Here is a 26124-nt window from a genome sequence, read left to right as displayed (position 1 = left end):
TGAGCTACACATCACAGTTAAATCTTTTTGCATGCGATTTGTCAAACATTTGGTAACATGCTAAGTTCTTTCTTCACAATTTGTCCTAACTTATCCATTGGCATTCATTCAGTTCACATTACAGTTCTACAGTAAGTACTGAAACATGAAATATGTCTTTGTTTGCACTCAGGAGAAATGTAAATTGACAATAAGAAACTGAAATACTGTGGTTTTGAAAAGTAATATGTAATTTTATTATCAAGGTCTGAACTGTGCAAATAATGCAAGCATAATACAGAATTAGTAAGTTATTAATTTATTATTTTGGTTATATTTGTCAAAAGCTCTTAATGTCCCAACAGCAATCAATAAATCAAATGCTCAGACAAAAAATGAAAAAAAAAAGGTGTCTGTAGCTGTTACAGGCCTATAATAATCCCAGCTGATGATTTAATTTGGCTTGAATGATATGATTGGATAACCTACCTGCCTTTCTGCCCACATATCTCCCAATCCACATGCACTGATTGTATGCAGCTAAAAAATGTTTAGATGCCGTATGATATTGTTAGGTGTTTTATTACATGTGAATGAGAGATGACATAGTTGGATATGGTAAGTGATGACAGCCAGTTTAGATGTGAGGCACACAGGATACTTCTGAAGTAGACTCTCTCAGTACTGAAGCAACTGGCCTGCAGCCAGCCTCTGGCCCTCCATGGCACCTGCCTCCAGACAAACCAATCCGAAATCACTTGTCAGTCTTTTGTCAGCTCAGCTGCTGGTTCCAGGATAATCAGGAATCGCTCATGAAGACAGTGATCAGTGTGATCAATTCAGAGATATTCATGAACTAAATATTATCTAATGATTCATTTTTTAATATAGGAGGTCCCAGTCTGTTCTATAGTAACTCATCGTTATAGTTCTCCAGAACAGGAATTATTAGAGAAGTATTGGTGAAAAATTCATCCGTATCTCGTTTGTCCCCTGGTAACTACTTAAAAGGATGTTTTTTTTTTTGTCTTTTTTGTCAAGGTGAAGAGTTACTCACAAAAGTGATGGTAGCTGCTGTGCTCTGAAGTGCAACATTTGGTTTTCACTGTGACCGGGAATTACTGTACCGATAGTAAAATAAAGTGTGCTTATAATTTGCTAAACATTTTAAAGCCTCTCTAAATATCAGTACTAGCACCCAACAAATTATCCTAACAAATCATTTTGCTTTCAGCTACACTTGCATAGCTGCAATGTGGGCAATAGATAAAAACAACATTCAGCTGCATATTTAAATTAATCATCGAGCAGTCAGGTTAAAGGTTGAATTTCATCTGACTTTCATTTTGGCAAGTTCATCATATTGTTTTGTTGTCCATGCAAAAGTTTTGTACCAGACCAAAATACATTTGTAAGAGTGAAACATCTTAGGGAAGGTATCAGACCCATAAAAATTCTACTTGTCAAAAAGCATATCTGTTCCAAATATCAGACATATGGTGGAGTGATTGGTGCTTTTGTCTGACTGTATTTGTATTGGAGGTTTGGCACAGACTCTATCTCCGGCAGTCTGTTAGATTTGAACACGTTAGACTTTCTAGTAATGGTTTTCTTCCTCCAGGCTATAACAAATGCAGCTGACACCTGTCTCCATATGGTTATTAGTGACAGTGCTGAAAAATGTGTATGAGGCCAAATCTCCTCTCCCTCTCAGGTGGGTTTGAAGTGCTTCATCTAAGGATACGTGCTTCTGCCTTTATTGAAATATAGTAGGCCTATTGATGGCCTGTATTATGTGTTATGTAGTGCATCTCAGGTGTCAGGTGATGAAACAAGTTTTGTATAACTATTTTGTGTTAACACATATGTTTTGTGAGTAACATGCAGTAATTCTGCCTGGATTACTATTATTTTTTTCTCAACATAGATATTGTTATACGGTAGAGATCCTGCAATTATATATTATATAATGTTACATATTATATTAATTTCTTAAGGGTGACACTTGTTGTGGATTGGAGGAACGTAGCTTGGAGAAATAGTAGGACACACAAACAGACAAATACACACACATACCACTCTCCAGTTATAGGATTATTTTTTTCCAGACACTGGCACATAAATATTTTTCCATCCATCTTTGCTCTGTTGTTCAGTTGGATGCAGTCTCATGAGGTGTGTGATCTGCTGCTTTCTGCTGTTCCCTGATTTCTGGCACGTTTTCTTACATATGTGCTACTTTCGGTGTAAAAATGTAATGAGTGAAGGATGTCAGAGGTGCGATGTTGTCATCTCCTCACACTGGAGCACATCAGACAGGTGACTTTCTTACACATATGCGAGAACACACACACACACACACACACACACGGAGAGAGAGCGAGAAATACTTTTATGGAATTAAGTAACTGTAAGTTAACTGTATTGAATAGTTTTAAAACACATTCTGGTATCTTCTGTAAACTGCCTTGGCAACATGTTTTTATTCCTGCCAATAAAGCCATTTGAAATTGAAATTGAGCAAAAAAAACATTTGGCAACTCTGGCTGAAGAAATAAGAAAAAATAAATATTTTACAAAAATGAAACTATAGTCCGAGACGCAATCACTTACCTCTAAAACAAACAACCAGTTTGACATGAAATATCCTTAACAAACAAAACAAAAGCCAACAGGATATCCGCTTCTACCGGAAAACCGGCTTGTCTCCGCTGCTGAAGAAATGGCCGTTCTCTGTCTTACAATGCATTAGCAACAAACCTTGATTTATAGCAAGTAATGAGTTACAAGGGCGGACCTGTTTTATCGATACCAGTCGCTGCTTTATTTTGTGTTGTAAAATAGTATTTATTTAAATATTGCGTTTGAGTTCATTTCTAATCTACATGAGGTCCGAGTTTTGTTGTTAGCTACCTGCCAGCCGGCTAGCGCGTTAGCTGCGAAGCCGACAGCCCGAGCCACCTGTCATTGAGCACCGCTCGTATAAGTCTGTTAATGAGAAATAAATAGGACCTCAAGCCAGGAGAAAACTGTCTTTTTGTTGCAGCATTCGTTAATTAACTGTCAGTCTAGCGCCTAAATGCCCGAACAAGGCCCCAGGATGAATGGGTTTTCTCTCGGCGAACTTTGCTGGCTGTTCTGTTGTCCGCCCTGTCCCAGTCGCATCGCGGCCAAGCTAGCCTTCCTCCCACCGGAGCCCACGTACTCGGTGCATACTGATGCTAACGGAGTAAGTAGCTTACATTTAACCGAACGGGCGGACTGGCAGTACTCCCAGCGGGAGCTTGATGCAGTAGAAGTTTTAAGTACCAGGAGCAGCCGAGGTAACCGAGTTGGTTGCATGTTTGTACGTTGCGCCCCGAACAGCCGGTACACGCTGCTGTTTTCCCACGGTAACGCCGTGGACCTGGGGCAGATGTGCAGCTTTTACATCGGCCTCGGTTCGAGGATCAACTGCAACGTTTTCTCCTACGATTACTCAGGCTATGGAGTCAGCACTGGCAAGCCCTCTGAGAAAAACCTTTATGCTGACATCGAGGCGGCCTGGCAGGTCCTGAGGAACAAGTAAGTATGAGTCACGAGAATATCGTGATCAGCGAATATCTCCAGCCAATTCTAATCCATGCTCACATTGAGGAATTTAAATACACTAAATTTGAAAAATCTCACTCGTCTCTTTTCCCCCAATTCTGAAAGAGAAACAAAGCTGCTAAAGACATGGATGTCTTCCTTCTCCAAATGTTGGTCAGTATATACAGGTGCCCTTGGAGGCTGTCTCGGAGATGAAGGCAGTGGTAATGTGAAAAATGGTGGTTAACCATGGACAGTCCAGAAATGAACTTTTCACACAGTAAACATAGTTTCTGTGGTACAGTTCTGTCAAAATCGCAGTTTTTTTTGTGAAAAATGCCACATTCACTTCCGATTTGTGGAGTCATGATTCAGTTCAGAATAGGTCCTTGATTCAAAAGCAGTTGTCTTACTGCGCTGAGACAGATGCCAGTAAAGGAAGTAACGAGAGAGGGATTTTATTCTTTCCCTTTCTGTCATTTTGAGTAAAAGGCAGTCATCTGTTGATCCCTGATGAGTACTGTTCTGCATATTTGTTACAGTTGGTGTTGTCACAGAATGATAATGAATAGAAATATTGTAAACAGACAATTAATTTATAACTGAAAGAACACAATAACACATTGGCTTCAGCTATTCATGCTGAAAATACAGTCTAACTTAAAATGTTTTGTGTTGGAGCTAAATTTTCATGGCTGTATGGATGGTGATGGTTGGCCACACATTTGATTGGTCTACTATGATTTCTGGACAACTACTGGATGGATTGCTATTTTAAACAAATATCCTTGGTCCCCACAGGACAAATCCTGTTGACATTATCGTTCCTCTGTTGACTTTTCCTCTTTTGCTGATTTTGGTCGACACCAGAAGAAAACATTCAATTAGTTTACTTTAGTTTCATGAGTAGACCTTCTTCTCATGTCTGAAAAACAGAGAAATTAGCAAAAGAAAATCCTTGATGCTGTCGGACTCGTCTCCTCTTCCCGTCACCTGCTGATCTTCATGCACACATAATTTAAGATCCTTGACTTTGCTGAGTTCCGGGGTTCTTAGGTCACTCTGCACTCTCTTTTCATAAAGGCAGCCAAAGCTGCACTAAAATTAGTTGTTCTCTGTCAACAGTGAAAACAGCAGTGAAACAACAGCTCCGGCAATTTATACACACACACAGTAAGTTACACAGCATAACATGCACCTGTAGCATTTATCTGATATCTGATAAGCTCAGCTACTGATAGATAACAGCAGGTGATAGAGCAGTAATCTGCGTAGTTGAGGTAGTGGCTTGATTTAAAAGCATTTTCAGATGTTAAAACTTTTGTCTCATTGGGTGGTGGAGCTGTCAGTCATGACATTTCGCTCCCTTTTTGTAACGGCAAATAACAAATTAAAACCAGTCTTATCAGAAAAAATTAACACTTGAACATATATCAGTGTGAGAGAAAAATTAATTTGAAGCATTATTTGAGTTTTTACTTCGGTCAGAGTCTGCTTTGTTAACATGGAAACCTTTGGGGTACTGTCATGTCATCCATCTTTATATACAGTCAGAGATGCAGAGGTAATTGTTCTTCTGGCATTTTTTACAATTCCAGAACTACGTCAATGCATTATCACTACCTTCTTGAAGGAAGACCAGCTCTTGATCAGATCAGATTTGTTATTTGGCCAACGTAGTTGCATATTCAGCATGTGGCTAAGTGTAAATTAAAGTGTCTTAAATCCCAGATAGGAGACACTTGAAATGATAAGTATATACTGGTATACGCTGGACCCAGTGACCTTCATTGACATTGCAGTTGTGATGTTTCGCTCTGTTCATTGGTGGTTCACCCAGGGTAGATCACCCTACAAACCTGTGCAACCTGTTAGGGCTGAAACAGTTATTTTCATCATTCAACGTACTGAGTCATAAAATATCAAAAAATAGAGGCAAATGCTGATCACAGTTCCCAGACAAATTTTGTCTGAATACACTACTCAAAGGTCTTCGATTTACAGTGACGTGAAACAGGAATTCTTCATATTTGTGAAGCAGAGAATTAAAGGGGATTTATGCAGTTTTCATTCTGCTGGAAATTTGTTTCAGTTGTACTTAAACAACAAAAGTAGTATTAGTAGTTGTAGTATCTCTCACACATGGCACATGTGAGGTGGTCTGATGTGCATTGCATTGCCAACTGCTGTTCGGTGTACACCTTTATTAATATTTTGAATATTTTTGACCAAAGTTTATTTCCTAATTTTAATGCAGATTTAATACAGCAAACAGTGTTTTTGTCACCTTGCTGTTTATTATTTGTTCTAAAATTAAACAGACCGATAGATTTGTCATCCTGAATGCCTCAGATTAATGTTCCATTTGACAGATACTCTAAATGCCACTGAAAGGAAGCCAAAAGCTTCTCATCTGACTGCCACTGAAATGAAACACTTTATTGTTCCTTGAACCTTTGGAAATCAACCTGCCCCAGCATCAAACAGTGGTGATCATTAGACTCTCCTTGGCAGAGCTAAGCACCTGAGGAGGTATATGTTCACTCAATATGTTTTTAATTACATTTTGTGGAAAATCATTAAGACAATGTCCTCAAACAGCAATTTCATTTCTTTGTGGTAGTTCTATGGTTCAGCCTTCAGGGTTCTGCTGAACTGCAGCAACTAGAAAGACTTTGAAGATAAAGATTTGTTTGCACAAAGATCACCTGACTTAATATTTTGTTAACTGATAAATGAAGTTATTGTACTTGCTGTTCCGTGAAATTACATTTCCAGGCAGCAACTCTCAAACTACATTAGAAATGTCTTTGGGGGTCACTTTTTTGACATTTTCTGAAGCTTATTACTATGAAGTTGACTATGAGACATCTAATATCTATCTGTTGTTAACACGATAGACAATTGGTTGAAGCCTGAAAATGAAAGTTTTAGCTGAACTTTTACGCAATACAAGAGGCAAAGCATAGAACTACTGGAATACATTTCATACATTTACGGGAATGGTGTTAGCGTTTCAACCCTTGGTTGCATAATGCAGTGCAGTTTTCCGCTGTGGTGGGCGTGTTTTCAGAGTATGAAGTGTTGTACTTTGTCTCTATGCCCCCACTCCCTATACAGTTTCCTCATGACTGCATTTCGGTTACAATAAAAAACAATAGTGTGTCAATCAGTAAGTGGAGTAATCTGTCACATCATCGCCATTTGGATTAGGTATTGGATATGAATTTCTTTAGTGTTACACAAGCCTCAGATCAGTGTGAATGTGGGCCTTGTCTTTGTTTGAAAAGCAGAGAATGCAGAGCTAAAATAAAGCATGGAAACCTCTTGCCTCTGAGGCTGGGCTTCATTCTGTTCCTGCTCTACATCTCTCTACTTCTGATTTAGCTTTTGTTGGCAGAACAACCAATGAGCAACCAAGATCCAACGCTGATGATGTGTGCTCTCCCAGATGGACTAAGCAAAGTTTCCTGTCCACACAATGCACATTTAGACTTGTCTGAATCACTTGCGTTTCTCTGAAAAAGCCCTATTGAACAATGCTGCCTAGTGTGCTCACTTCATCCTTTTGTGGGTCTAATGATTGCTATGTTCAGACAGCACAAGTTTTGCAGTTTTACTGTCATAATGTAGTGAAATCTAAAATTTCTCTAAAGATTTTTATCATATATAAAATCTCTTGTTATTAATTTTGCTGAGTACAGTAGGGGTCTTTGCAAAATTTGGTTTGTATAATTGTGTTTATGAAGTACTTAGGCACCATAATTTATCTCATTATCATTTCAGTATTTTGGTCAATAATATTCAATGAATGCCTTTACTTTAGAGCTGGAACTGCAGAGCCAGTGTAGAGTGTGATGGAGCAGTGTCATTGGTATTGTTATTTGCGTTGTAGAGCTCAGAGATGTGTATTAAAGCTTCTGTCTTGGCAAATGTAAATAAATATAATTCTCTGCCCCACCACCGAAACTTGTATGAAAAGACCCACACATCATTAAGCTTTGTGTTTTCAATTCAGTTCAATTAGTTTTTTTTAGCGCCAAATTACAACAAATGTTATCTCATGACACTTTCCAATTAGAGCAGGTCTAGTCCTTACTATTTAGCATATTAAACCTTACATATGCTGTAGGACAAAACTGTTGTTTCATTATTTACTGGTACTAATTTTTAATCAGTCTCCAACAAGATAATATAATTGCAATCAAAGGAATAAATATTATCTCCGACTTTTTAGCCGTGTTTTGCCTTGTTCACAGCTTACAAACTGTCTTCCATGAGTCGGACATTTAACTGAGAATCGAGATATTATAGCTCCTAAAAACCGTCCCAGAGAGCCCCTTTGATGTTATGGTGTGTTTGGCTTAGTCATTCTTCCTTTTCTTTTGGGAGTAATGATGAGCCGTTGACTGTGTTTTGTTCATGATTGTGTTTTCGGGCAGGGTTATTTAAAATCAATTTGCACTGGGCTTCGTGTCTCGGAATATGGATGTTGTTTTCATCCTTCATAATGTTGCCTCCGGCAATCCAACTGAATGCCTCAGACATCGGTGTGGGCATTCGCACCACATAGGCCTATTTACTCACCTTAATTAAAAGTGATTTGTAATACTGGTTGTCCCTTCTCTCCTAAAACCTTTTTAATACAATGCCTGAGAAGGCTTTATTGAAGTAGTATGATCTAAGCCGCACAAGAGAGCTCTGATTTTTATCAGAGCTGATCTGGAAACAAGTGACATAAAGTCTGATGAATAAATTCTCACCCGAAGTGCTTTTAATTTCTTCTTGATTGAAAAGGCTTTTGTTTCGTTTGTCTTTCCAGAGAGACTGGCTTGCTATAGATAATAAGTTTGACTTGTTCATACTGCTCCTGTTGAACTGCGCCTTAGACTTTTTCTGTCTGTGTCAGCAGTGTTATTTACTAAAATAAATGTCACAGCATTTAAGAATGCGAAGCTCCTTTTTGGGTCCCCTTTGAAACATGATTGGTGAGATTTTGAGCCTGTACTGAGTCAGAGACCGGCTTCAAAAACAGAAATTATTTTCATGATGCGGGAAACATTTCTGCATCTAACATCACTCTTTCCCCTATATGGATGTGATCCACTGCCTTCATGACTTGCCACCTCTTATTCATTTACATGGTCCTCCATTGCTTCACTTTGTGTCAGATAACTGAAAGTCTGTTGTCCTTCTTAGCTGCTCCAAGCACTAGTACCATAACAATTCAAATAGATGTGCATCATAACCCAAGCTGTGGCTGGCTTTAGCCATTTTCATAAATGACAGATCACTTCGTTGTAGTTATCCCAGCTAGGCTCCTTACATGCTTGCAGACAAATTGTTTAAAGAACTCGTTCTCCAAGATAGACAGCATTGTGTTAAAAACATGGACTTACACACAGAATGGATTGCCAGAGTTCATTTGAATGCACAAAATTTGGTGACACTAACCATTCCATTCAGGAGTATGGCCTGCCATCTTCCTTGTGGTACAAAGCCACATGATCATGTTTTGATTGAGACTGTGCATGGAGAGGAGGGCTGATCACAGACAGATCTTTTGTGTTTGTGAGGCACAGAGGGCAGAGCAAGCAGAGATTAAGGGAATAAATGAAATATGGTTTTCATGATACCAGAATTTTTCAACTTCCATACAATGCTAGCATGAAAAACAGTACTCAGTGTCTCATTCGATACTACAGCTAAAAGAAAAAAACAGAATCACGCCGACTTTCTTCACGGCTTTACAGTTCCTCTTGTGTCTGCTCTATTGACTTTCTTTGTCAGCAGGGTGTTTTAAAAATCAAAACTAAAAACATAACTTGCATTTGGGACACAATGGCAGGCAAATACCCTTGTTATTAAAAATGTAGCCAATCCATACTCTAAAAAGCAACGTTGTACAGAATTACATCATAGAAACCAGGGGACGCCAGGAAAACTTTTATAAAACAATGGCAGAGGTAGACCCATAATAAATAGGAGATGCTGCACCATCACCCACACACTTGTGTTGTATGGTCTCGGGCATCATGAAAGGATTAGCCACACTGAGAGGTGCTTCCTGTCCTTTACTGAAGATTTCTTGGCATAGTATTTCTGAGAAGAGTGTTATTTATGGCACTATGAAATATAAAATAGAGCATGATATTAAACTACTATACTACAGATTAGGGCTGCACGATATCAGGAAAACTTGCATTATGCAATAATACATTTAAATATTGTGATGCCGATATGATTCGTGATATATAAAGAAATGTTGAAGTTTAGTTTAAATATATGTCTGCTTTAGGTTTGCTCTTTTGGCAGGGGAAGAGTGAATGAACACTGAGTGAAAAAATGAAAATGGTTATTTACATTCTAACAAGCCAGTTCTATTGAAAAAAGTGCATCTGACTTGAATGGAGACTTGGGAAAAATAATTCCGTGATGGAATCTGGTATATTTGGTCCAACATGTTTATTCAGACTTACAAAGTCGGCCTCCTTTATTTCTTTGTAGCGCTTGGATGTTTTTTCATAAGTTGTAACGCTTGCAAACCTCTGAGGAATGAATCTCTGTTGGACTGGTTTGCTGCTGCTGATCCCGACGTTAACTTTTTTGCAGTGGCTTACGCTAGCTTTTTTGGACTCCTCCGTCTAAATCAATTCAATTCAAAAACTATTAATCGTCAGGGGGCGATTAAAGTAAATGCACTGTATGTGAAATTATCGCAGTTCAAGGACTCTGTGTTGCGATATAATTATCACACATGTTAATATCGCGATGAAGATAAATTTTCGATATATCGTGCAGCCCTACTACAGATGTTTTTCTGTCTAGCTTAGCGCATCTATATGGTCCTAACCCTTTCATTGATAATACAGATATGTCAAATCCCTGTCAGGCCGATAATCCTTTCCTTTCTTTTTTAAAATGCCAAACACCTTGCCGAATATCTGTCCGTTCCTTTTTTTTTTTTTTTGAAGTTTTCCGATTTCCTCTTCCTCCCTTCCTTACTTCCACTCATCCTCTCTGCTCTCTGCCTACTCCGTGAAAGCGAAGATGAAAAGATGTCATTCTCATTGCACATAGAATTTTGAGTGGTTTATTATGTGGTTGATGTAGGAATTGTGCAAGATGCATACACATATTTGCAAATTAACCACTTTGTGGTATGCCAGCATAGTGGTAACATCAGAAAATAATTGCCAAATGGGAGCTGAGTATGTAAGTTACCAGCTCAACACAAACACACCTGCTGGATTCAGGGGCAAGAAATCTCCCCACAGTGAATTCTTGAGAAAACCTACCAAAGGCCAGCTGTATGAACAGTGCTGACATTTGGCTCTGGATAAACTTGAGTCATCTTTTCATGTGCAAGCTGCCTAACCACCAACCATCTGACTTCCTCTCGTTGGAGTAAACAGCTGACACTTAGCTTTGCATGATATTGTTGTAACCCAGTCCATTCAGGGCCAGTGGTAGTAAATGAAGGTGCTCAGTTTCTTCAGCTGGATCTGTCGTCAGAGAAGCTGGCTCTTCAGTCGTTTCACTTCATCACCATGTTTCTTTCTTCTGTTTTTAGATAACTCGTAATATACCCTCATTCCGCAACATCTGCTGGCCATTAGCAACTGCCAGTAGTTCTGACGGTCACTAGGTACAGTAAAATCACCGTTCTCTCAGTATGCTATGAAACAAGTGGAATATTATTTTTCTCAAATTTTTGTGCTGGTACCTTTTACCTAATTTACATAAGAAAGTGAGCGTAGCAGTGCTTAATTTCATTACGCCTGGCCAGTTCTGTGACAATTTTTGCCATGAACCACCTTTAAAATGTGACCCATAGGAACCCACATTTTATGCACATACAGAGCAGAAATTCTGTAGTTTCTGCTAGTAGTCTTAACTTAGTGAGGTTAGAGCAGAACTAGAGGATCCTTGACATTTAGGGCCACTGTATGGGAGCACGGCAGTCTCCTGGTTAGCTACAGTGAATATCGACAAAGATTAGCGTCAATCTGCATGCTGACACTGTTCATCTGAAGTCTGGTGTGTTTGTCGAAACACTTCCAAACACTACCACTTCTCTCACCCCCCACCCCCTTCCCTCTCTCTCTCTCCCTCTCTCTCAACCCAACTGGTCAAGGCAGATGGCCGCCCATCTTGAGCCGGGGTCTGCTCTGTGGTTTCTGCCTTCTAAAAAGCAGTTTTTCCTCGTCACTCTCACCAAGTACTTGCTCATGGGGGAATGTTGGGTTCTCTGTATTACAAAATTTAATTAAAGTGTTTGGTCTAGACCTGCTCTAATTGGAAAGCGTCAGTGAGATAACTTTTGTTGTGAATTTAAGCTATATAAATAAACTGAATTGAATTGAATTGAATTGAACTTCCAACATATCATTAATAAAAGCATCTCCCAAATGTGTTGATTAGCAGAACAAGACAAAAACAAATAAAAGTGTTCACAACGTCACTGCAGATTCAGACCACACTAAAACAATGGCCATTCTTATAGGAGTGTTTAGTTGTGTGGATATGTGACCATATTGTGTCATAGCAGAAATACAGAGCAAAAGCATACTGTAACAATGTGCCTTTGCATGTGCAGTTTAGACTGCAAATAAATGAGCCCAAGCAGCAGTTGTCCATAAAATTTTCAGCAGGTCAGAGTCTAGTCATTGAATATTACTGACATTTGTGTTATTTATGGACAGTATGCCAGCATTTGAGCACCTTTTGGTTTTGGTAATATTATAGCCAATGAGCCAGTGTTGAATGTTTAATGTTTTCAAAAGAAAATATTACTTTCTACTTTTTTTTTCTCTGCTCTAGTGAAAACGTACTGAACTGTGACTGCTGTGTAGTTAATACCTCTAGTCATTGGGGTCATTGTTGAGGCTTAACTACATTCTAGTATGTTTACAACACATTGGTGATGATTATCTGTGATTGTGTGTATGCCACATGAAACTTTGAAGCCTGTTTTTATCAGAACAACTGTTATGGCTATAATCACCCTCAAAGTTATGTATAGAGTCCCTAGTCCTACCTCTGTTCTGTAAGATGTATCAAAGTCCAGTGTTTTTGTTAGACAGCTGGCTGTCAGTGGATACTTCGCCCATCCGTGTGTGGGGTCATAATCTGCTATCAGAATGAGTGCTCAGTTCAGTTGCTGCTTATCAGAGGCAGGATTTGTCTAGGCCAACAGATTAGTCACACCCAGGCTGTTATCTTAAGAGCTCTTATGATGGCATCACTTCATAGGACTCGTACAACCCTGCACCTCTTCTCCAAATCCTTTGTCATGGTTGCCTGTTAAGCAAGGGTCTAATCCTTCTGTGCATGTGTGTTGTGGCAGAGGGCTGCTGAACGTTTCTGCTCAGCCTCTCTCTGCATTCCCAACACTGTCAGAAGATGGGAGGGTTTGCTTAAAGCTTCCTCCCCGCACTGTGAGTTCTGGCAAGGGAACGTGCCGTCCCAGTTCTCCCTCACTCCCTCGCAGGCCTGTTTTCTGTCAGCGCCGACTTTGACGCCGCAGTACTTCAGAAAACCTATACCACTATCCAGATCCATTATCAACCAGCTCTCCACTTTGCACCACCCAGTACATAGTTGACACCAGGCATTCCCTTTGGTCTTGAGAATGTTTTTCTAGCCTTGAAAATGTTTTTTCTAAGTGCCCTAAAGAATTGAGATAAAGTCATTCTCCTTAGCAGGTTGTGATTCTGAATGTTGCTGCTGATGCCCACACCACAGATCTGTGAACATTCAGATAAGAGTATGGGCACTGTCATGTTATCTAATTGAGCTTGGCCTGTTTATTATTCTTAACGTATGCTGGACATGATGGGTATCAGTTGGATTCTGATGAACCCTCCTTCTCAACATGTAGTGGTTTCACTGAGCTGCAGATAAATGACATTAAACATTACACTAAACGTGTTATTTTTTTGATTTTTTGATTTTTTTTTATGTGTTCATAAACGGTGAAATTGTCCTTGATAAAACAGTCTTAATTCAAGGTCCACTTGGAAGCTTTGTTCAGCTTTTAAACACATCTCAGCATCTTCATCAGAACATGTCAAGGCAATTTTATTTATAGCCCAATTTCAGACCACAATTTTGCCTCAAGGGTTCTTAGAGTCTGTATATGAAACCCTCAGTCCCTTGGAAAACTGTGTCAAGAAGTTGATGATGACTGTGCAAAGCAATTGAAACTTCCTGAAAAAGCAAATAAGTGGATCTTGATAAATTTGTCAGACCACTCTCCACAAGGTCAAGAATCAACATTCACGCTCAAAACTACAGTTGTCAAACATAAAGTTATATACAACAGCTGATCCTGGACCAGCTATCCTGTTCACTTCCTTATGTCTGCACTAATGAAGTCTTTACAAAATGTATATAATTTGTTTGCTTCAGACTTTGAAACTTTTGCCCCCATATGATTAACGTAATGTGTCCTGTAATAATGCGTTAACATGTGGTAAGAAATAATCCAGTGAAGATAATTTCAGACCCGCCGACCTAAACGCTTTTATACATCAACGTACTTGCCACTCTGGTGACACCTTTAAGTTCGGTTGTGCACTGACGGCACCATCGGTCCAGCCATTATTTTTACATTTCATCAACTTGTGCACATACACTTTGCACAGACCCGTGTGGAAAAATTCACTTCATGTTTAGTCTGAACACAAGGGAATTATCTAAATTTAAATATGTTGCACTTCAGCAGATTTTCCTTATTAAAAAGAAAAACAACAGTAATTATTGTGTAACGGACACCCTGCTTACCGCAGTTTGTTGTTTTCATTTTCTTCTCAGGTGTGGTCTTATTTCTTCTATGTAAAATCACCTTCTCAATGATTCTGACTTGTCTGCTTGTTGTGCAGGTATGGTGTAACACCTGAGAACATCATCCTGTATGGTCAGAGCATCGGCACTGTGCCCACCATTGACCTGGCTGCTCGCTATGAATGTGCCGCTGTCATTCTACACTCACCACTGATGTCGGGGCTAAGAGTGGCCTTCCCGGATACACGGAAGACTTACTGCTTTGATGCCTTCCCCAGGTGAGACACTAAAGCAAGAGTGCCATGTATGCATTTCAGTATACAGTCTTCCTTACTGGCCTTGTTAAATTTGGCATGTCTTATTGCTTTGAAAGAAATAAGAAAAACATTGAATTGATTTATTAAGGATGTGGAGGAGCCACTAACACATAGTTGTTGCTATTTATTTAGTCAACATCTGGTGGAAGATTTAGATGATTGACTGTCAAAACTCATCCTGTAACTGTTCATTCCTTCTGATAGCAACAAATAAGATACTTATGTTATTATTTTACTGTATTTACTGTATTACTGTATTTTCATTGCTTTTTATTTAGTCTTTCGTTTGTCATAAAAAGGTTGTCAAAAATATTTTTTGTGTATAGCAGAGCTTGTTATATGTTTAAAGTTCAGCAGTGACAGCTTACAAAACAAGTATAAGCTTCTTCTAACTTTGTCCGTATATCCGTAATCCACCATAATACGTACCACACATTTTTCTCATGTTTTATCTACCACTTTGTACGTCCATATTATTATTACCATATTTGGCCCAAGCAGCAACGGGTACACCCTGGACTGGTCACCAGTCCATCTCAGGGCTGACACACAAAGACAGACAATCACACATGCTCACACACTCACACCTAGGGGCAATGTAAGGTAACCAGTTAACCCAGTGCTTCTCAATTATTTTCTGTTGCGCCCCCCCCCTAGCAAGTAGAAAACAATTCGCCCCCCCCCGCCGCGACTATAAATAATAGTAATAATAATATGTAATAATATTTAATAATATGTAATAATAGGATGCTAACAATTCTCGCTGGTTTACTGAAGTAGCATTCACAAAGCGGGATGATTGTTGGCAATATTCGGCACGTTTTGGCTGAAAAATCTCCAGCGGCTTATCAGCATGATTGGGATGTAATGTCTTCAAGTGGCGCCTTAATTTATTTGGCTTCATGCTGTCCGCTGCCAACATTTTTAGACAGTAAACACACCGGTCTGTCGTCTCCCACTGTAGTCACAGTGAAGCCAAGCGCTACATATGCTTCGTCATATTTCCTCGTCTTAGCTTTCGGGTGAGTTACTTTTGTCTCATTATCTTCGTCTCTCTCCGCCTTTCTTCTCATCCCTGTTAAAAATTTCTTCATGTTGTCTCTTAAGGGTTCGCTTACTGCACTTCATATCGCCTGCTCGGTGCAAAAAAGCCGCTACACCATAGAGCTAATACTCCCTGCGCACACAGAGCGCCACTGCCAACTACTGTAGTGGATGTGCAATTACACTTTATTCTAGTACGGCAAAAAAAGCATGTTCCCCAGGGTCACACGCGCCCCCCCTGGGCGCGCCCCACTATTTGAGAAGCACTGAGTTAACCTAATGATCATGTTTTTGGGATTGTGGGAGGAAGCCGGAATACCTGGAAAAAACCCACACAGACAAACTCTGCTCAGAAGGGCCCAGACCCAGATTTGAGACACTGGACTGGACTTCTCAGTTGTGGTTGTGTTAGATTGAGAGGAAATGTACTTTACTTCATGAACATGCAGAGCAGATGGGAAAAAGAAACAGAAAGAACATTTGATTAGTTGGGTGTGAGACAGAGTCAACAAAGCCATAAAGGTTCTTCAGAAACCAGTGAGTGATGTCACAGTGACCACTGTTTATCCACTATCTGTCTGTCCACTGGTTATTATACAGTCTATGACCCTGACTAACCATGCCCCTCAACACATGTGACCTCAGCATCAGCATGGTGATGTTTCACCCCCAGTGGGTGAGGACTTATGGGTAATGGGTTTTGTTCATAGTTAAAAATTCATGTCTTGTCTGTCTTGTTTCTGCCATGAACGATACAGAAGATGTAAATTCAAAGGGATTTACATCTTCTGGCCCATGCAGCACAGTAACTCAGTTTTGTCACTGCATTTCATGATGCTGCACTGTCTAAATTGATGTTAAGTGTATTTAAGCCATCAGTCGAGGGAAGACACTGCAACATCATTATTACATCTGTACAGAGAATACAGATCAACACACAATCATCTCCACGTAGATGTTACAGTAACAGCTGTCATTTGATACCCGAGCCTACAGGTTAGTTCCGTTATTTGCAAGTGTCTTACTTTCCTTGCTTATTCGCTATTTCCGTGCGTTAATTTTTCTTTTCTTGCTGCACAAAGATCTGATTTTGAACAGTTGTTGTCTTATTTATTCAGGTTCTTCCTAATTTGCCAAGGACCTACCAAAACCTACCACTGCTTTATTCTTGTTTCAGAACTCATAACTATATTCATATGCACTTCTGACTTGTATGCAAATCTGTGACAGTGATTTGTGATAATAGAAAAACACACTTGAATAGTGCCATATTCAAGCTGTGAAAAAAAGCACCAACTTGCAGTTACAGAATTTACAGCCCATATGTGACAAAATAATTGCCTTCATTATGCGGCTTTCGGTGGAACTTCTCTTCAGCTGAATCCATCTTGCTGCAGGTGGTCAGCGTCAGTCAGCAAAGGGAGCATGTCGTTACTGCATATTAAGTGTTGTTAAAGAAGCATATTGAGGTGGATTTATCATATTAATTGGTTACATCAGTTAAACCATCTGTAAAATTAGTGATAATAAAACAGTGGATGTTAGACAACCTAATGCACTGACTGTATTTAATCAATTTAAAGCCCTTTTTTGGGGGAGGGGGGTGGATTTACCACACAGCTGTACAGTTCAGTTACTCATGGTGCTGTATGTTAGGAAGTGTTTTAACCGTGAGTAAATAGAGGTTCTTTTGGACAGCTGGTGAACCGAGAGCAAAATTTATTAACTAACTGACTAGCTAATAAAACGTCCAAAATGAATTGGGCCTTATGTAGCTAATACCATCCACACAAAAGGCCTTCATCATCGCTAGCATGGCTATTGCAGTCTATAGCTCAAAATGACGTATTTTTGGAGTAAAAGTATCACTCCTATCGCCGAAATGTTACTGTGTAACAATGCTGGTTCTGTGTTGGGTTAGGCAGTGTGGTGGTATACACCAGTCAGCCAAGTGATTAAACCACTGAAATCTGTACTTAATATTAGCACGTAAGTACACTCGGACATGTTTGTTGTGCCTGTCAGTATGATCTGCAGCTGTGGCTTGAGTGGGGTTATGCAGTCATGTTCTGATAGGACTGTGAGAGAGCTAGGAAATACATTGTGTTGTAAAGTCTGTTTCACTATTAAAAACATAAGCCTTGTCTCTAGAGTTACAATTTGATTTTTTTTTTCCATTGTGCATGTATTGTCAAGACAGGTATTTCTAGTATTTTGTCCATGCTGCTCCAGCCGACGAGGATAGGCTGAATAACATGAAATGTATATGTAGCTCAGTACAGCTCAACAGCTCCATAAACTCCATCCTCCAAAATAGTCAAGTTGAATCAATACCTCAAATACTTGGTTTCCACTGTGGGGTACTGTTCAGCTTGACTTGTTTATAGCTGTTCTTTTTGATTTCTCATTGGCTAAAGTTGTGGATAATACCTTATACCTGGGACCTTTTTGACATCACTGTGGTGTAGGTTCCGAGCAAGCTGAGCTGATAATAAAGAATACTGCAGATCACAGTTGGTCGGAGATAACCTTAACCTTTTCAGTAAAACAGAGAGACATTGAGCATTGTCCTCTTTTACGTAAAACGCTCCCATGCATTGTTTTGCATGGATTTGTCCTCTTCATCCATTTCCTGCTGACAGCTTCTTCCGTTGTTGCGCCTATTATTACAACCCTAATTCCCAAAAAGTTGAGACACTGTGTTAAACAAGTAAAATAGGTGATAATAATATAAATAATATAAAACAATGTGATAATTTCCTACCCATTTTGACATAACTGAATTTGAAAACAGTACAAAGACAATATGTTCACAAGGTAATCAAATATTTTTACCTTGTGAACTTAATTGATTTTGTAAATGTATGCTTATTGTGGTTTTGATGCTAGCAGCGCAATTTGGTACAGGAGCAACAACAGACTGGGAAAGTGGTGTACTGCTCCAAAAACACCAGTTTGAAACATTCCACAGGTAAACAGGTTCACTGATAACAGCTGGGTATGAGAGGCTCAGTCATTCACAGGTGAGGATGGGCCAAGGTTCACCACTTTGTCAAACACATGAATGCAGTGACTGCATTGTGTTTTTATTGCAGTGTCCCAACTTTTCTGAAATGTGTGTTGTAGGTGATGACTTGATAAACTTGACCACTATAGCTAATTGTCTAATGTCAGACACACGTTAAGTCAGCATTTTCACAGGATTCCATTATTAATAAAGCTGACACTATTAACTGCAAGTTAATTATGAATGTTGACAATTAAATGTCATTAAGTTCTATAAGGGATTTGGCAGGATTCTGATTTTCTAAGCAAATTGCATACTGGGATCCTGTAAGACATATGTAATCCACTCTTGTCAGACTTCACTTTGTGTAGCTGTGAGCTCATAGTCATTCATTCATATGCTGGGAGAGATTATGTTTGTGTGTGACAGCCACGTGTGCCATAACTCAGTCTTCACACAGCAGTTGTGAAGTGAACAGTAATAGTTCTGTTCCATCTGGAATCAGCTCACAGTGATATCCTTGTGTTAATCTTCCAGCCAACCTCTATCAGAACAGCAGGGCAGCACAAAGACTGAGCTGCTACACCTAGTTATGGGCGAGGATGATTAGTAAGCAATTTGTATGCACGGCAGGGACTGAAGCTTTGCACGTTTCCAATCCAATCCACAACAGAGCTGATCATCATTTACATAACTGTGTGTGTGTGTGTGTGTGTGAAAGTGACACATTACACATCCATGATATTATCTGTGGAATGAACAATGTTTCCACTCAGCAGCTTTTCTATACATCTTGAGTTTTAAAGCAACATTCTAAAAGGAAGTAGGCACATAAAAGCCTTTGTGTAAAGGCCACTGTGTCACAGTGAATGATCACAGAGCAACTTGAAAAATAATGATTAAATAATGATCAAACACATACATCTCCTGTTCCACTGTTGTATTTTCAATCTGTGGTCCCAGTGTGATCAGCTGATGGCAATTACGGTGTACGCACAATGATTTTAATCTGGTCAGTATGATTATTTCTGTCGTGGCCCAGCACTAGCCCATTTCAGAGTCGGCATTTACGACGTGAGTGCAACGAGCTATTCTTGCGCTGTGTGTTTTGTCAAGGATAAAGAATGTGTATGAACTATGGTTGGACTAATCAAGCATCCCAGTGGAGCTGCTGGAGTGAACTGTAGTATCCCACATAATTCCAACAGTAAAAACGATGAATATTAATGGTATGCTGAAGTTACTATTTGAATCTGATCTGGTAACAGAGAATCTCTCACCTCTCACCCTGTGCTCATGGTACTGGGATGTGCTGGGATGAAGCGAATGTGCAGCAAGAGGGAAAAAAAAATGCTGAATGTGCGTTTTGATGGAATTTAGTTAGGTACCTAACTTAACACTGTGTTGACAGAGGCTTGACCACAAAGCTATCAAGCTTACAGTGTGTAGGGTGATCAAAGCACAACAGCCATCAGCAACATGTGGAGTCTGGCCAATCTGCTCCCTCAAATGAGCTTTTCTGTCTCTTGTGATTCTCTATGCACTTGTCAAGAGAGAAACGCTTTTGTGTTGAAATGAAACCGAGCAGAGGTCATGCGATCCATGTTGTTAGATGTAGTTTTATTGTAAATATACAACTTGATAAGATGAAAACATTGTTACTATTAATCTCTTTCCGTCTCTTTTCCTTCGATAGTATTGACAAGGTGTCCAAGGTGGCATCCCCAGTGCTGGTGATCCATGGTACGGAGGACGAGGTGATTGACTTCTCCCACGGTCTGGCCATGTACGAACGCTGCCCTCGTGCCGTCGAGCCCCTGTGGGTGGAAGGAGCAGGCCACAACGACATCGAACTGTACGCTCAGTACCTGGAAAGGCTCAAGCAGTTCATCTCCTTTGAGCTTCCCACTTCCTGAGGGGAGCTGAGCACACAAGCCAGGGGTTCATCTCAACACACTCAAGAAGCCTCCTCCTTATCATCTCCCAACTTCCTTTCTTAGCATAGGGGCAGGACTGGAGTACAGTGGTCACACTGCTTCCCCTCTGTCCTAGGAGCCGTTTCACAGCTGGGAATGTGTAGTGGACTGGAAGAGGAGGTGTTTTTTTGTTTTTTTAGATTGTTGAGGTGCAGCCGAGGGTAAGGCCAGTACCAGCCAGGCGTGAAGCTTAGACTTAACATGTTGTGTCCCCAAAACCTGGCTGGTGCTTCTACATGGGGACACATTTTTGCCAATGAACCCGGGCTTAGATGGTGTTTGCACTCGCTGCTCAATCTGGACTCTTTTCCCACTCCAACTCTCAGCCTCCTTCTCCTCCTCAACTCATTCTCTCCCACACCTTTTCTGCATCAGTATCTCTCATTGTGAGCTTCACTCAGTCACATTTCCTTCTGATTCCCTCTGTTTCTCCCACAGTCCCTTTGTTTTTCTTATGACTGAGAATCTTGCAATGTTCAAGCTTGATTTTTGTATTTTGTATTTTATACCAAGTGAAGAAGTATCAATTTTGCACTTCAAGATGCAATGGAATTGAATTTTTTTTTGTTTATTTGTTTTGTTCTTACCTTTTCTGTATTTTTAAGTTATCATTCAGGGTCGATTAAACAGTTGCACTTTTAATGTGCAGATATTTTCAGGTAATGTTTTTTTTTTTCTGTGATTGAATATGTATATGTTGATTGCTTTTGTTATTGGCATTCCATGTTTTTTTTTCTGAATTGCAGGTGGAACTTTTCCATTCAGTGAGTGGGTGTGTCTGTGTTAACCACCGCTGTACATCTGTGATCTTTGTAGTCCTGATGCATGCGACTCTCTCATACGGGGAGCCGAACAAAAAAAAAAAAAAAAAAAAGAAGCCAAACTTCATTTAGAAATCCGGAAATTCACCATAAGCTTTTGTAAACACACATACAGCTCTGGGAGGAAATTGCTCACGTCCTTGAATACTCTGGTGCCACTGGTAAATTCAGCATCCAAACAGCAGGACTTGGATCTGTAAAATACCAACATTCAGAGATTCAGAGTTACTTTACCTGGTCATTTTCATGAATCTGTACCTGAAGTGTTTATTGAAATACATTGTGATTGGTTGATCATTGATGTGCAGAATTTTATGCCGAATTTGCCAGAGGCTCAAATGATTTGTGAGCTGGTTCCACAGGTCGCACATCTTAACGTCAGTGCACCTGGTTGTAGCCATTGTTGGAAAAGTGACGGTGCTCCATAACCCACAGTCAAATTAGGATGGCCATTTGGTCTGCTCATCCAGATTCTCACTCACTGCGTCCCTTTGTCACGAAGCAGTGCAGCAGTGAGTGTGCCACATGTTGGCTCATACCGAAGTTTACCTCAGTAGAAGAGAGAGCAGCAGGCATCGGGGCTATGCTTTTGTTAACTGGAGATCATGTGGTGATACGACTTGATGGCTCTTTGAAACAGAAGCATGCTTGACTCAATACTGTAAACTGAAGTCAGGGATGCTGGGTTTACCTGCAGACAGAAAACACTTAACTGTGAATTCCACTCCATTTGAAGGTGAACTTGTTGTCCATTGGTTTGTTTGCGCTTAATTAATTTATCATTAATTTATCATTTCACACTACAGATAAAGCCTTATGTTTGTAGACATTTCACCCAGTCCTGACAACTACAGCAGGGCTCTCGAGGTCTTCAGGGGGACTGAAAACTGCTGCTATTCATCAGAGGAGTCGATCACTGTGAAAGCCACACAGTTAGGGGAATACTGAAATGACAGCGAGGTACTAAAACCAAATTCAGCACTGTCATCCCTTTTTGTCAGCCATGGAGAGGAACCTGCCCTCTCTTTTTACCAACCGCTGTTGTCTGCTGAGTCCCGTGATTGTTTGCTTTTATCCCAGCTCCAAGTCCAAAGACATCTGAAAGAAACACGAGCAGGAGAATGCTGTGGAAGTGGGCGACGCATGCAAATGACCTCTCACAGCTGTGGACGTTTCAACATGTATCGACTATTTGAATCGTATGTTCTTTTCCCTCTGCAAATGAAAACAAAAATGAAGTAGGACACTAAAAAAAATGAAGTTAAATAATCACACTAAGTTTTTTTTTTTATTATTAAAAAAAAAAAAAAAAAGTAGAACTCCGTCACATTGAATTAAGTGCCGAAAATCTGTTTAGAGAAGGATTGCGTTTGAGGGATATTTGCATAGCAACTTGTGATGATCGTCTGATTAATCCGTGTATTGCTGTGAAGTGGTTTGTCAGTTGGGTATTGGTGTTTTCTGATTATAGCTAATTTGGGCCAATGTTTTTGGACAACGAGCCCTTGATCATCGCTAGTATATTTCCTCTAGCTCCTCTTTTTAAAAGACATGAAGACCCTGCTTTAGTCCTGATTATTGTTTTGATACTGACATTTTTATGAGGTTTTCCAGTCTAAATGTTGATAGATTTACACTGTCTTTAAAGCTGGTTTGTATGATAATCCTCTGTGATAGTATACTTCAATATCTTCTCTATACATATTAGCCCTTACACGGGGGCAGTCTAGTCTTATTGATTTTAACACTGGAATCACAATATGCAAATGAAAGGCAGATGAAGCTTGTATAATCCAATTTTGGTAATAGTGTGTAAAACAGATGAAAAAAGCCTTAAACATGCCGTGAAACAGATTGTCATACATGTGGTCGTTGCTGAACGCAGCACGATGGATGTTTTAATGCTTATAATGGAATAAAGGATGCATGAAACTGTGTCTGACCATATTATCTTACTTTAGTCAAGAGCTTAAAGGATCAGTTCACGTTATCTGTCATTATCTACTCACGCCCATGCTGATAGAAAGTCAGATGAAGTTTCTTAGTCCACAAAATATTTCTGAAGCTTCACAGCAAAACAGTGTTGCAGCATTCTCCTTGACAACGGCAGAAACTGGGGACTTGTTTTAAAATAAACAAACAAAAAAAAAAAAACAAGCAAAGAATGCTTCCATAGAGTTAGTCCTAATCCAAGTCTCCAAAAGCCCTGAGATACCAAACCAAAGTTTCTAAGACCAAAGCGGTCCTGACTCAAAACTGGTTGTTGTGACCCAAGGGTCCGATGCACAGTCCAGTCCAGTAATGTGTCTGCCTGTATTCATGAAGAGGCAGATAAATGAATGTCTGTGCATGGTAAACACTCACTTTGAAAGGACAAGGTGTTGATACAAGTGACACAGATGTAACTGTAAAAGTGGCACTGTGTGTTCTAAAGACCAGGGACTTGCAAAACTAGATTGCCTTTGGTCAAGGACAAACCCTGAAATAGATCCTGGTTTGTGAAATCTCTGTACTGGGGTTAGAGAAAGCAAGAGGAATCCTGTCCTGTACTGTTAGTGACTGTGATGTGTCAACATTTCAAGGCAAAAATAAAGAAGTCTGCTTGAGACACTTTGGATCTGGTCTATGATGAGAACGCCCACCACTCATTGATGACACTGATGTGCAGACAGGTCCAGTACTGCTGACACAAGGTTCAAGAAATATGCATGTAAGACAGAAGAAACTTTATTTGTCAGTATACTTCTACATACACTTTTACTGCATTTAACTCATTCCTGGTCCAACACACACGTGCAACACAGCAAACTAGCAGTGGGCTGCCATGTCAAGTACCTTGAGCAGTTAGGGGTTAAGTACCTTGCTTAAGGGCACGTCAGCTGGTACTGATGGAGGGGGAGAGTATTGATTATTCACTCCTGTGCCGGTCCAGGGAATCAAACCAGTGACCATCCGTTTACAAGCCACTTCTCCCACCTCTAGGCCATGGCTGAAAGATAAATAGAGCTAAGGTTCAAGGAAGACACAGTGATGCACTTAGATCCCCACTCACCATGAAGTTCCAATCATTACGAAAGACATTAGGCAACTGATAGATAAAATGGCTTAAAGCATCCAAAAATGATGAATAAATCTACAAAACAAAACTGGAGCTGGCCGCTCATGTTTGAATAAGTTGTTTTGATTACATTGACATGATTGCATCTAGTAGCCAATGATTTGGTAGCCATCTTGAAAAATGGTGGCTTTATTGGAATTTTGTTTTAGTAACCTTCATTTCTTAACCTAAAGATCATCCATCCATTTTCTATACCGCTTATCCGTCAGGGTCGCGGGGCCTAAAGATCATCCACATGCAAAATTGAATTTCACAATATTAATAACAGCCACATTATTTTAAAGTCTAACTGGAAGTTGCATATTTGTTATTGCTAATTTGACCATGGAGCCCTACATGTTCAAAACTGATGCTCGAGAAGTAAGAAGAGCGTCACAGTCTGAAGCTTTTATGGCCACTGACCAAGCTGCAAATTTCAGGTAGCGAGTCGAGTCGGGTAGCGAGTTCCAAGACTTTGCTCTTCTCACAGGAGAGACTGTCTGAGCAAAAGATGCTTTGCACAAAAGAACGTCACAGTTGCCACTTGAAGCTGCTCTGGTGGCTCTGTTAGCTCTATAACCTCTTGAAGTATTTACAGATGGGCTGAGGAACAACTCCATTTAAACATTTAATCACAAGCTTTACATAATACACACAATAATTATCAATAAGGTATATAACATAACTTGTATTTACTTAAAATGTAATGGGACCTTATTTGTCTTTTGTCCCAGATTTTCAAGGCCTGTAAAGACACTACACAGATTTAATTGTGGACTGACTGACCTGGGACCAGGTACTTGAACCAGAGAGCAGATGTGAGAATGTCACTGGATCTCAAGAGTGTAGCATACCTAACATTAGAACTAAACATCTAATGAACATCACTAAAATAAAAGTTTCTGTCCCTTCTTTGTTCTGTGTTGCTCTGAGAGGTTTCCTCAAAGCTGGCACTCCTCGCTAGAATTTTTAGTTTTCGAGACGTTTCTCAGAACAAACAGCTGAAGAAATGGACAGAGACTATCAGGGTTCAACGAATACGCAGCTCTCATCTTAAAACTGCTTCTCACTCTGAACTGTCACGTTAAAATGTCGCATTCTTGTTTTCTCTTTTGTATCTGGTGTGTTTTCTTGTTCTCTTATTGCAGATATGCTTTCTCCTGTTCTTTTCTCCACTCCCTTATCTTAACATAGTGTCATATTTCTCATGCCTCTGCTGATCAGAAGCACGCTAACATCTGTCGCAATAACTACATTTGCAGTCTGTTGACTCTGCCCTGCACTGGAATTCAATGTCTTATTTTAACTTTGATTAATCTGGAGGTCTGTGTTTGCCAAGATGATTTTTTCCCCCCTTTTATTAATTAAGTGTTTTCTTATCGATGGTTGTTATGGCCTCTTTCAGGTAGTAAACATTAAAAATGAATAATGTTTCTTTTTGGTAAACCTTTACAGCTATGAGACAATTATTCAAAAAGACAAAAAGAAAACTCAGCCCAGAACAAGAAGTCCTGAGCTAAGTGAA

General features: G+C 39.8%; 1 protein-coding gene across 1 annotated transcript; it reads left to right on the top strand.

The window, feature by feature from the left end:
- The first annotated feature begins 2654 nt into the window (after positions 1–2654).
- Positions 2655–23437, top strand: abhd17c (abhydrolase domain containing 17C, depalmitoylase). The gene is made up of 3 exons (XM_046388939.1): positions 2655–3543; positions 14436–14615; positions 20402–23437. The coding sequence occupies exons 1-3, from the start codon at positions 3059–3061 to the stop codon at positions 20619–20621; spliced, it is 885 nt and encodes a 294-aa protein (XP_046244895.1). The 5' UTR covers positions 2655–3058; the 3' UTR covers positions 20622–23437.
- The last annotated feature ends 2687 nt before the right edge of the window (positions 23438–26124 follow it).

This window comes from Scatophagus argus, chromosome 1, assembly GCF_020382885.2.
Source record: "Scatophagus argus isolate fScaArg1 chromosome 1, fScaArg1.pri, whole genome shotgun sequence".
NCBI classification, from domain to species: domain Eukaryota; kingdom Metazoa; phylum Chordata; class Actinopteri; family Scatophagidae; genus Scatophagus; species Scatophagus argus.
Note: the sequence above shows the minus strand (reverse complement) of the source record. Positions and strands in the feature narration are given on the sequence as shown.

Bases quoted from the DNA above. Each gene is read 5' to 3' on its own strand.
- abhd17c (XM_046388939.1), top strand. From the start codon at position 3,059: ATGCCCGAACAAGGCCCCAGGATGAATGGGTTTTCTCTCGGCGAACTT. The intron at 3,544-14,435 runs GTAAGTATGAGT...CTTGTTGTGCAG, and splicing joins TGGCAGGTCCTGAGGAACAA to GTATGGTGTAACACCTGAGA. The intron at 14,616-20,401 runs GTGAGACACTAA...TTCCTTCGATAG, and splicing joins TGCTTTGATGCCTTCCCCAG to TATTGACAAGGTGTCCAAGG.